The following is an 11601-nucleotide window of genomic DNA, read 5'->3' as shown; positions in this document are numbered from 1 at the left end:
CTAACCCACGAAGGCTCCCAGGAAGCGGATACTTCAACATCCTTTATAGGAGTAATATGCATGTGTAGGGTGCTCCTATAATTGCTAGAAAAGTTTAAATCTGCCAAGAACTTAAATTTGGGAAAAGAATCCTTTCTTGATCTTAGTAGTCTATTCACCCCCTTCTGGATATACTTATCAATCCTACAGTATGTTGGGCCATGGCTTATACAATAATCATTTCGAATGTTGTGGGTAAAGTATACAACTTCTGCAAAGTGTACAACTATTTGAATAGCTGTGTCCACGGTCAAGGACGACTAGTGAGGCCGCACTAAACTTGTGCAGTGTTTTGGATTTAAAAACTCATGGTAGGTGGTACTTTTGGTGTGATGCATAGTGGAATGGCCATTTAAATGTGGACCTTGTCCCGGGATAATGACCTATATGGAACTTGATTATGAGGATGTTGGATTTTGATGATAGTATGAATGGGGAATTTGGATTATGGTGAATCATGAATATATATTATTGGTTGGATTCAGAGTAAGAACATTGACCCATAGGGTCATACTTAGATGCTTTAAAATTGTTTTGCAAAATTGATAGGCTCACATGTGTCCAAATATTGCTTTCCGCAGATAATGAAATATAGTATAGAAGCACCCTTTCTTTGTACTCAACCCTGCATGAATATTCTGTTATCACTCTTTTGTGGGTTACTTGCGAGTACATTCAAAATACTCATCTAGCATTGTTGTCCCTGGCTATTAACTTGGTCAGGCATGGAGGATTTCTTTCTAGAAGATGAGTTTGTTGACGACGCCCCTGCGAATTAGGACACCTCCCAGTCAGAATGCCTGTAGGGATAAGACATGATGGTTAGGGATCAAGTTATCATTGGAGTTTCCGCTGCTATCTCATTTGGAGTTTCGCTCATGAGGCATTGATGTGTAAGACTTGACCATAATGTTTCTATTTATGTAAGACTTTATCATTATGTAATGGATGTAACCAGTCATATTCCATTCGTTGTGTTAAGTGAGCATTGATCTTGAGATCACTGTACATGCACAATAGATGACTTTGATCAGCTAAAGTGTGGTCCCCACAAGGACATGGGACATGGATGTGCCCATGGCCGGTGAAGATTTAGACTATGGTCGGTTTAAACCCTTAACTTTTGCTATGCAAAAGTTCCCAATACTAATACTAATGTCATGTCAGTTTTTATTTGACGCACTGGGTTGGATGGTCGGCTCCCCTAAAGCCGTCCGCGGACACGTCCATGCATATTTGGTGTGTCTGTTTTCATGCATATCGTTGGAGATTCCCTAAGTACTCTATCCACCCCGTTCTAACTGTTCGCTATTTCATTTCGATAGTGTATGGAACAGATCTGTCATCTTGATGGAACATTGCCCTTCGGTGACATCATCACCCCTGGTGTCGCGATGTGATCTCAGTGGTGCGTGATGCTATTCAACGGTGCCAGTGACAATCCTAGCTTAAGGTGTAGAGTGTCCGTTGGGCAAACAGGGAGGTGTTTCTTTGTGTAGTCTTAATAGCAAGACGCCTAATTTTAATATGAACATGCAGACTATATACCTTTTACTTTAGCCGCCCCCTCCCCTGGTCGTAGTCTAGACATTGCTCACTTTCCGATTTTGTATCGGTTTCCCTTATTCTTTCTGGTGCAAGTGTCTTCTACTATGATTCGTAATTCTTGCATTATGTCCCCATTCTTTTATTTAAGTGAAATTGTTCAGGTTCGCTAATGCACACCATAGTTCACCTAATAGAAACAATCTCATGTACATATGGGTTACACACATCTAATAACTAAACCATCTTCTAGCAATTAACGGATTGTTGAAGCAATGATATACTAGTATTATTTAATAAATGGCTGAAAAGATTTTAAAAACGTTAACATTAGTAGTAAAAGAAGGCTCGACCAACTAATGGAAATTCGTAGACACAAATTACCAGTCATTGCTTAAACAAAGTAAGTAAAACATAGAAGCCTCAAACTTTCACACTATGGAAAGATGCGCGGCTACCCTGCGCATTCCGAGTGTCATTTTCGACAGTTTTATTACCAGCATCTATTCCCAATTTCAAAATTTGATTACACATTTTCCACCCTAGGATCATCAACAAAGATCATTTCTTCAGGTATGTGCATGCCAATCACCATTCATTGACCTTTTTGCGGGTATCTCAAGTCCTAATGATATGTACACCAGCCGAGAAGCAATATCGACAATCATACACACACCACAAATATGAACAGAACGAAACTTAACACTGAACACATATATAAGACGCTGTTGGCATGCTAAACATGGACTCAACCATATTTTCCAGTAAGACAAGTACCATGGCAGCATGCACCATACTCAAGAGTTCACTATAGGTTCAGGCACCAACATCACAAAGGATCACGCCTCGAGGCTCAACCATCTGGAACTGATTTGAAGTACTGAGACATAAATGCCCTGAATCTTAATTTATACTCCTTCGGAGAGATTACTGTTGGAGATAGATTCTTGGGGACAACAAGCGATGTCTTCACCCACGACTCCAGTTGTTTGTCCCAGGTATACTGCCTCAAGTAATCAATTATCCCGAATACAAGTTCCTTCTTCTGTTTGTCCACTCCAACAAACAAGGAGTAATCCATGACATTCATGTTCTGGAAACACAAGAAACACAACTTGTGAGCTTCACAGCCAACGTAATGGGCATACGCCCAAATGCATATGAACTCAACGAAAACTATTTGCAGGAATATAGGCATACTTACACATAGAAAGGATGTATCATTCCAAAGAGCACGTTCCATGAAGTTTTTGGTTTTTCCTTTAATGTAGATAGGCATGGTACGCATGTCTTCAATAAAATTTTGATCCAACAGTACACTTTCTGGATTTGTTGAATCAGCAACATATCGTGAGAAAAGAGCACCCTTCAGATCATATCTACGCAGTATGTTACGGCCAAATAAAAGATTCTCCATAATCATGAAACTAGTCCTTGCCTCCTTGCCATTCCTAATTTCTTTGACCTACAATAGTGGTTAGAGATAATTAGAACATAAACAATTAATAGTGCGAGCATTAACAGGGTAGAGCTTTGCAGAAAATTCATTCTGTACCTGATATATTCCCAGAATTTTTGCAAGGCAAGTAGGGTTACTTGAGACTTGAGATTCACTAAAATGCTTGAAATATTCAAGACCATATTTTAAGAACGAGTCAAACTCTGTTTTCTTGATTTCTTTTATGATAAATCTGTCATCCATTGATTTCGCAAAAAAAGCATTGCTCTTACCACCTTGTGCATTCCATAGTTTACAACGGCTTATGGATGAAATATACACAAGCTCGGATGGGCAACATATCTTCCGAAGCTCATAGAATTGCCTTGCATATACAGAAACCACAGTGTATTTGCTCTTCAAACCTAGCTTTTCACTATTCAGACAAATTTCAGGATGCATATCTTTTAATGCTGACAGAAATGAATCATAAAATCCAGATGTTGATTCCTCATATGATAATGACGATGTGTTGTTTAATAGGCTATGATCCTTTTCTAAAGACTCCTTCGAAGAGATAACTGATGACGGCATAGAGGTACCTCTGGCCAAGTTGCTAGGTGCAACCTTATCAAGCTTTCTTCTAGATAAAAGTTCATCCTTTTCAAATGCAGCTTCAGAATAAATTCCTTGGTCTTCAGATATAGCCAGTGCATAAGCAATGATGCTAGATATCTCTTCCTCAACAATTGACAAAATATTACCACAGGGGCCAGCTACAAAATGCATCAAATTCATTTGACATTTGAGTTGTGTCAGTGATGAAGAAGTTGGGGTGTATTTGTTGATGAGATGGAACTTATTCAAATCGCCAGTTTCAATTTCTTTCTTGTATCCCATTTCCAAGTGACTCAACTTATTCCAGACCCATTCTCTTGTGTCATCACTCATGAAATCCAACAAGTTTTGCAATACAGGCAAATGTTTACTTGGCATGGCAATAGGGTAAATTTCATTGCCTCTGGCTGGTGCAGGGTGTTCATCATTCTTAACTGGTAACACATTTTGATGTGACCCATTTTCATCAACCTCACCTGGAGAAGACCCAAGCTCTTTAATTGGTGATTTCTCAGTAAGCTGATCCTTCTCTGAAATTATGCCACCACGAGAATTGTCAACATCGTCAGAAGAATTTATAGTTGCTTCCAGTCTTTCCACTCCAATATTCAGGACAGATAGTGTGTCCCCATGTATGGGTACGGAAATATTTTTAGAACTCAGCTCATTCTCCGATATGCTTTTGTGGTTAGAATTGTCTGAAGATGCGCCATCAAGTTTAATGTACTGAAGAAGATGATACAAACGGACATCCCAAACATAGAATCCAAGAAGAAGTTGCTGATACAGCCAGTTCAAGCTAAGGATCTCGTGAGCACAAGTCTCAGGCCTTGCAATGTGGTCAAATGCCTTCAGAGAAACCTAGTATATAGAAGATATATTAACATGTCAAAAACTCAACCCTTGGATCAGGAGAAGAATCAACCTAGAGAAAACAATAGGCTTACCTCAAGTACGTTCCTTTCTTGTGCAAGCATACTACCGACTTCCAAAAATATTCCCTCATATGCTGAACTGTTTGTGTTCTTCCCCATGGCTTCACCAGAGTATCTTGATTTCAAGCCTTGTATAGTGTTTTCAATTTCAGAGAAGAGTAGCTTCCATTCAGCAAGGACCTTCAAGCATAGAAGTATGTTAAGATGAGGAATGATTTAGCTAAATAAAAATGTACGGCTGCAGCAAAATATTTGTAGAAACGCACACTCTTAACTTCAACATCGAGCCAATCTTTTCTGTTTGGGTTATGGAACTGCAAAGTCATTGGTGGCTTAGTAGCGGAATATATTTCAATAGATGAGTATCTGAACACAGAAACTTTGGATCCCAATCTGCAAGAGCAAGAAATTTTTAGTGATATCATTTTGGAAATGAACTTCTATGTTTACGTCGGAACATCCTGCTAAAATTTACCCAAAGAAACGTAGGCAGTCCCTGTGCAGCAAATGCCCACATGTTGACAGCTTCTTAGCAGAAGAATGTGTTGAGAAACTGAGTTCCAAAAACTTCGCAAACGAGAGGTTGCGTGCAGAGGAAGATATTATAACCCTCGGTGTGGGCATACCACTGCATCTCAAGCACCTGGTCCACATCCAAATTCTTCTTTGACCCTCACCAGAAAGTGCTTCCTCCAATGGAAGGCTTTTCACAAGAACAGTGAGGGTACCATCATGGTGGGTGTAAGAGTACATGTGAGCTTCTGGAGGCTCACCACATGATAAGCAATTGTGCTTCTGCAAGTAATCTACATGTTACTGACGCATAATTAAAGCCAATGAATGATTTGTTAAATTAATATAACAAGAATTAAGATGTATGACCTCATTAAGTAAAGTATCTTGCAAATGCATCCCAAGAGATGTGTCACAATTCCCATAATAAGTTATCCTGGAAAGATGACTCTGCTCACAAACTGCTTTATTCCTGATGTTTTGGCTGGACATCGAAATTAGTATGGTCTGAGGATTTAGAGAAGTGCTAGTCCCCGTGTGCGTTCCATCATCAAAAGTTTCTTTAAATTTCTTGCCAGATGCTTCTTTTTTATGCGTATTTAATTTTTCTGGAGCAGCAGCAATATTTGACCCATCAAACCCATCACCTGAAGTTGACTCAGCAGAGCTGATATATGAGATGTCCCCAATAATATCTGTCGAGGGATCTGGATCAGTCCTCGATGAATTAGACTGAATACATTGGCTGTCGGAATCTCTGGAATTCTTAATTTCGGAATCATGAAGATGCTGCGACATGGAGTTTTTAGTGTCGGCTAACTCCTCCATATTAGCATACTGCTCATCACAAGTGCTACCAGGAAAATGTAGCTGTGAATCGATTTTTAAACAGTCCTCTTTACGGGAAGCATTTTTTTCGGTTATAAATGATCTTTGGTCGGTGAAAAATGATGTTTCAAGGATCAAATGGTAAGCTGCAAAGACAGTGAAATGGAGAACACGCTTAATCTTCTTCAATGTTTCACTTGTTGATCCTTTTAGCAATATCTACAAGAGAAGTTCAAGCTAATCAGAAAGAGCAAAAATAAAAGATCACACAATATAGGATACTGAACACAAATGGAAATGTTAGCACAACCAAGGAGCAAAAATGTGTACTCTGTGCACTTCGCTATATATAAGGTTCAATGAAATAAATTACCCTTGCTCATGCATTCCGAATTTCCAATTCAATACTATGCAAACAAACAGAATAATGGTGTTACCAGCAGCATCATGAGCAACTTAGTACTTTCTTTCTCGAACACACCCCTAAATGTATGTCATTTTCTATTAGAAGAAAAAGCTTTAGAAAGCGAAAGTACAAACCACCGAGAAACAGAAGAAAAAGGCTAGATTATTCTAAGTTACCAAAAAGGAGACAATATATAGAGAGAAAGAAGAATAGCGCTGTCTCAGTCTCAGACACAAACGCTTCAACGCAGTCCTAATAATGATCATAAAATGAATTGTCTACTCCCTCCTTTCCGGTTAAAAAGGACCAGACGTATCCCTAGATCAACAATTTGACCAATATAATACAAATTGTATATGTCATAAAAATTATACCATCAGAAGATATAACATTTGAAGTTTTTCTAATGGTATATTTTTGTGATATATTACTCGTGTTACATTGGTCAAATTATCTAGCGATGCACGTGGGCCTTTTAAACCAAAAAGGAGGTAGTAACATATAGACATCAAGAATTATTTTATGAAGTAAAAAAACACAAAGTTAAAATTGCAGAGCAGAAAGAGGAAAGATGACATAAAAATAAGGAAAAAGAAGAAGACATACTGTGCATCCCATAGGTTTCGGAAAACCTTCTAGAAATAAAAATGTTTTGGGTGACCTCCTTCCATCTTCTACAGTTAGATTATGCTCCTCAACAAATTTTTTGAAATTGACAGATTCACACTGCTTAATAAGGTTAGTTTTCGTACGAACATCCTGCAATGAGATGATTGGAGAACCAGTACAAAGAGCGATTCTTTCCAGGCGATGGATATTCATGTCACTAACCAAGGTAACTCCTTGTTTCTGAACATATTCATTTACATTTCGTGAAACCGCTTTCTCCACCAATATAACATCCGGCCGGCATTTGCCTATCATATCGCTGAGAGTTTTCTCCAACTGCTCGCTTTCCTGGTCAATGATGGTGAATGGGAATTTTGTAAATTTTCTTTATCATATGATACTGTAACTCTGTAACATAAATAAATTTAACTAAGAGCATGCATGCAGACCTGTTTCATTGAATTCATTGATGATAGCCCGGTGGAAAATTGACCAATGTCACCCTTAAGAATCAACAGTTTAGGATGCTTAATGTTGGCACGCATCTGCTTATGTGCGGCGGTCTTCTTAAAAACAAGACCGTTGATCACTTCACTATCAAAGAAAGAGAGTGAGTACAGAGTTGAGGCATCATAAGGCAACAAAATGAGCAGTACGAGGAGGAACGCTAGCACGTTACCTCTGCTGGCAAGATCCTGAAGCTATGCATTTCACCTTTACATACAACCCTGGATCCATTGCATTTCCCATATTGTCATCAGGCTTGACGAGTAAGGCAGCACGCCACGATAACGAAGCAACAATATCAAGCCAGATATTGTCGGTTGCTCCATCAGACAAGGAGAATCCTTCAGCAGCCAAAAAACGACTAACAAGGATCTTGAATTGCCCATTCATAACTTCTGACATTGCTTTCTGCAATTGATCTTCACGGCTATTATTGCTTCCTTCCTCGTCAAAGCTAAGATTCAAACTTGACTGACCCCACTTAGTGTCATTGTCACTATCATCATCGGGATTAGCAAGAGTATCAACATCCTCCTCCTTATTTGCTGGGTCTGGTGGTAACCAAATGAGAGGGTCTGTCTCAAAACTGGGCAAAACTAGTGGATAAAGGCAGTCAATTCCATTCTCAGAGTCAGCATCTGCTTTCATGCCTGACTCAGCATTCAATATGTTGTTGTAAACTATAGTATTTTCCTTATTACTGTCAACCTGATCCATAACTTGCTCATTCAACGGAACTATTTCACCTCCTGGCATGGGAAGGCTAGTAACCTCCTCACCATATTGTGTTCCTGTAAGTTGATCATTGGTCAGGATATCTCGATCAGGTTCCGAAGATACATTTGTGTCCAAGATGACATTACCGGCATCAAAATTTTCCTTGGTGGCACCTTGATCAGTCTCCAACTGCGTTTGACTAGATAGAATATTTTGGTCAGCCGGGATGGGAATATTAGCACCACCATTGAATACAGTAGTATGACTGGGTTCACATTCTTCCTCTTTTACTAGATTCTCTTCTCCTTGCTCCATAAATTCATCACTGACAAAGATATCAGGATGAAGTTGGCCGGTATCTAGGAGCTCAATTTCCTCTTCAGAGTCAGTATCCATGAGGGAGCCACCTGAGAAATAAGGAGCATAAATATAGTTAGGTTAAGTTAACAAATAATCAGAATGATAGAAGTGGTAGTATTTTAGCTATAAGAGAATGGTGCACAGAAACTTACCAAAGCTTGAAAAGCAACTAGCAAAGCTGGAAGAAGAACTTCCTCTGCTAAAACGGGGAGAGCCGTAAGGAGTGCTGTAAGGAGTGCCACAAGAGCTTGTCTGCATGCTCAGCCATTCCATCTCACCATTTGTCCCTGATGAATCAATACCATGGCTACACTTGTACCAGCAAGAATCACTACAGGTAAGGACGTTATTTTCCCCATCCATGGTTGCCTCTTCTGATTCAACTGCATGACACATTTTACTCATGACACAGATTTACCAGATTATCAAGCAAAAAATATGACCACCTGCAAATATAATAACCCTGAATCATCTTGACTGCTAGTCCCGAAACTGAAGGGACCACGCATACATAGAAATATATAATATCCATCACAGCAATCTAAGAATTTTACAAATATCCAGGTCAGCACTACAAGAATCTCCAGTCATTCGCATTGAGCTTGTCTAGTTGTACATTGGTTTATAAGTTCCAGCGTAAATTGGGGATTTGGAAGCAGAAGTTCAGAGGACACACCAGAATTACAGAGATAGTGCAAAATAAGTTACTGTGTCAATATAATAACAACCAGTGGATTCTACAAAGTCGCACCACTAAGCTCATGTAACATCCGAAAATAATACAGAATAAATTTGAATAGTGTACAGTACTCCCGAAAATAATAGGTACTACTAGGATTCTAAGAACATGGGCAACTAAACTAAAAAGCTCCAAAAACAGGTGTCCCTTGAAGGACACCGATTGTCCCAACAGGAGTAGCCAGACGCCAAATAATCTATACAGTGGAAAGCACCAAGTCCACATGTAGTTCACCTATCATGTCGTCAAGTATAATACTCTTATTAAGACCATAGACTTACGGATGCATCCAAATGTTCGGCCCCTGACCTCCGGACGCAGCACACGCAACTCTGGTAAAAAAAACTAAGCCGGCGGCACAGCAACGCTCAATGACTGTCGGCGGCAGGAGAGAGGTGGCGGGCGTCGAGGCGGAGCCCGACGGCCGGGGAGCACGCAAGGGCTACGGAGACGGCGGGCGGCGCAAGCCTACGGCGGCAACTAACGAACAGCGAAACAAACAAAAAAACAAATGCCTCGCGATCGCCGGAGGAGCTCCTCGCAGGAATCGACGGGCCCGCGATTGCTTGGCGCCGTCAAACAGGCACCCCGATAAAACCCACCCGATCAGGGAAAAGCCCAGGGCATCGGAAGCTTACGTACGGGCGGGGAGAAGGCATCCTGATCGGAAAATCCACCCCGGGGGAATCCGTCAGACAGGGACGCACACGCCCGCGCGCGCGCAGAAAACACCCGCGGCGCGCCGCCGACCCGCGGGCGGAGGGCGAGGCCGCCGACGACGCGCGGGGAGGGACGGACGGAGAGAGGGACGGACGGGTCGGCCGGCCGCCGCGAAATCTGCCGGAGCTCTCGATCTGGGGGTGGGATTGTCGCGACTAGGAATTCGGAGCGGGGGGAGAATAGATTGGGGGAGGAGGAAACAGGGTGGTGGGACTGGGTGGTGAGCTGTTTATATAGCGCGAACGCGTCGGAGGCAGTGCGCGCGTGACATGGCAGGCGAAATGGTCCCCGCGTGGTGCTGGTGGCGGTGCTACGTATGAACTGGATCCGGGTGGTGGCGTCGACAGGGGGGGATTACCAGCGGGCGCACGAAAGCGTATTCCTGGCGGTGGTGTGGGTGTGCAGGTGTTCTCTGCTCGGCCTAGCCGTGCGATCTCAGGCGCCAGTTTGAATTATTGGTTCGGATGGGTAGACGGGAGGGACCCCCGGTCGCTCAAGTTACCGCTGACACGTTTGGCAGCGGTCTCGGTGGTTTCGTGTACCTTTCACGGGTGCCTAATGCGATGCATTGTCAGTTTTGATTTGATATATTTTTTTAGCATTTTTTTAATGAACTAGTCTCCTTTTAGGGGGAACGAACCCTTGACAGGAAAGAAAAGGTTAACTTCTAGTCTAGCGATAATATGTGGTATTTATGTTATTGAATGAGCAATAATGTCTGTATCGTCACGCTCACGATTTCTTAATTTATTGTCGCCGCCCGGGCCCAAAGAACGGACGGTGTGTGTTCCCCTGTTTAGACGTAATCGGTAATTTTTCACGTCATTATATGTTTTTGTATGATTGTATCACCTGCCTCGCGTTTGTGATGCACTTTGTTGGCACTCCAGTTGTTGCGTGGTTGTGTGTATGGATGCCAGCGGTGAGGTAGTCCGTGACAGATGTGTTCTAACAAATGTTCGGCGAGGAAGGCCACAAGGAGGCTTGGGGCAGGGGAGGGGGAGGGGGGTTGTTGCTGTCGTGATGCGGATGCCGTTTGGGATGGGCGGATGAGACATCTGACAGATATGCATGGTATCGTCAGTGGAGCTTGAGCATGATCTTATAAGGGACCAAAAGCCTAAAGGAGAGTCGAGGTGGCGTCCACGCCCACTCTGGCCACAGGTAAGCTACATCATGAGTAAAATACCAACAGTTGTGGTATGCAATAGCACACGGACAGAGTCTCTTAGTGTGAAAAAGGTTATCTTAACAGTTAACAAAAAGGGTTAACTTCTAGCAATAATGCATGGTATTTATGTTCTTGAATGGACAATAATGTTTGTATCATCGCGCTCATGATTTCCTAATTTACTGTCGCCGCTCGGGCTCAAAGGACGGACGGTATGTGTTCCTTTATTTAGGCGTAATCAGTCATTTTTCACGTCATTATAGGCATTTTGTATGGTTGTATCATCCGCCTCACGTTCGTGGTGCATTTGGTTGCCACTCCAGTAGTTGCATGTTTGTGTATATGGATGCCAGCAGTGAGGTAGCCTGTGACAGTTGTGTTCTAACAAATGTTTGGCGAGGATTGATACAAGGAAGCTTGGGTGTGGGGGAGGGGGTTGTTGTTGTCATTGTGCGG

General features: G+C 41.8%; 1 protein-coding gene across 4 annotated transcripts; it reads right to left on the bottom strand.

Moving 5' to 3' along the window:
- Positions 1-2025: 2025 nt before the first annotated feature.
- On the bottom strand, positions 2026-10285 carry LOC119269768 (putative 1-phosphatidylinositol-3-phosphate 5-kinase FAB1D). Of its 4 annotated transcripts, XM_037551692.1 has the most exons (13): positions 9897-10284; positions 8668-8961; positions 8302-8562; positions 7611-8229; positions 7381-7525; positions 6929-7279; positions 5458-6135; positions 5051-5370; positions 4842-4968; positions 4588-4755; positions 3140-4501; positions 2789-3049; positions 2026-2677 (listed from the first exon to the last, which is right to left on the bottom strand). In XM_037551692.1, the coding sequence occupies exons 2-13, from the start codon at positions 8918-8920 to the stop codon at positions 2438-2440; spliced, it is 4785 nt and encodes a 1594-aa protein (XP_037407589.1). In that variant the 5' UTR covers positions 8921-8961; positions 9897-10284; the 3' UTR covers positions 2026-2437. The 4 variants fall into 4 exon arrangements, with proteins under 4 accessions (XP_037407589.1, XP_037407587.1, XP_037407585.1 ...); XM_037551690.1 differs by having other exon boundaries at positions 7611-8562; positions 9893-10285; XM_037551688.1 differs by having other exon boundaries at positions 7611-8562; positions 9897-10285.
- Between the last annotated feature and the right edge of the window lie 1316 nt (positions 10286-11601).

Source organism: Triticum dicoccoides, chromosome 3A, assembly GCF_002162155.2.
Source record: "Triticum dicoccoides isolate Atlit2015 ecotype Zavitan chromosome 3A, WEW_v2.0, whole genome shotgun sequence".
Lineage (NCBI taxonomy): Eukaryota > Viridiplantae > Streptophyta > Magnoliopsida > Poales > Poaceae > Triticum > Triticum dicoccoides.
Note: the sequence above shows the minus strand (reverse complement) of the source record. Positions and strands in the feature narration are given on the sequence as shown.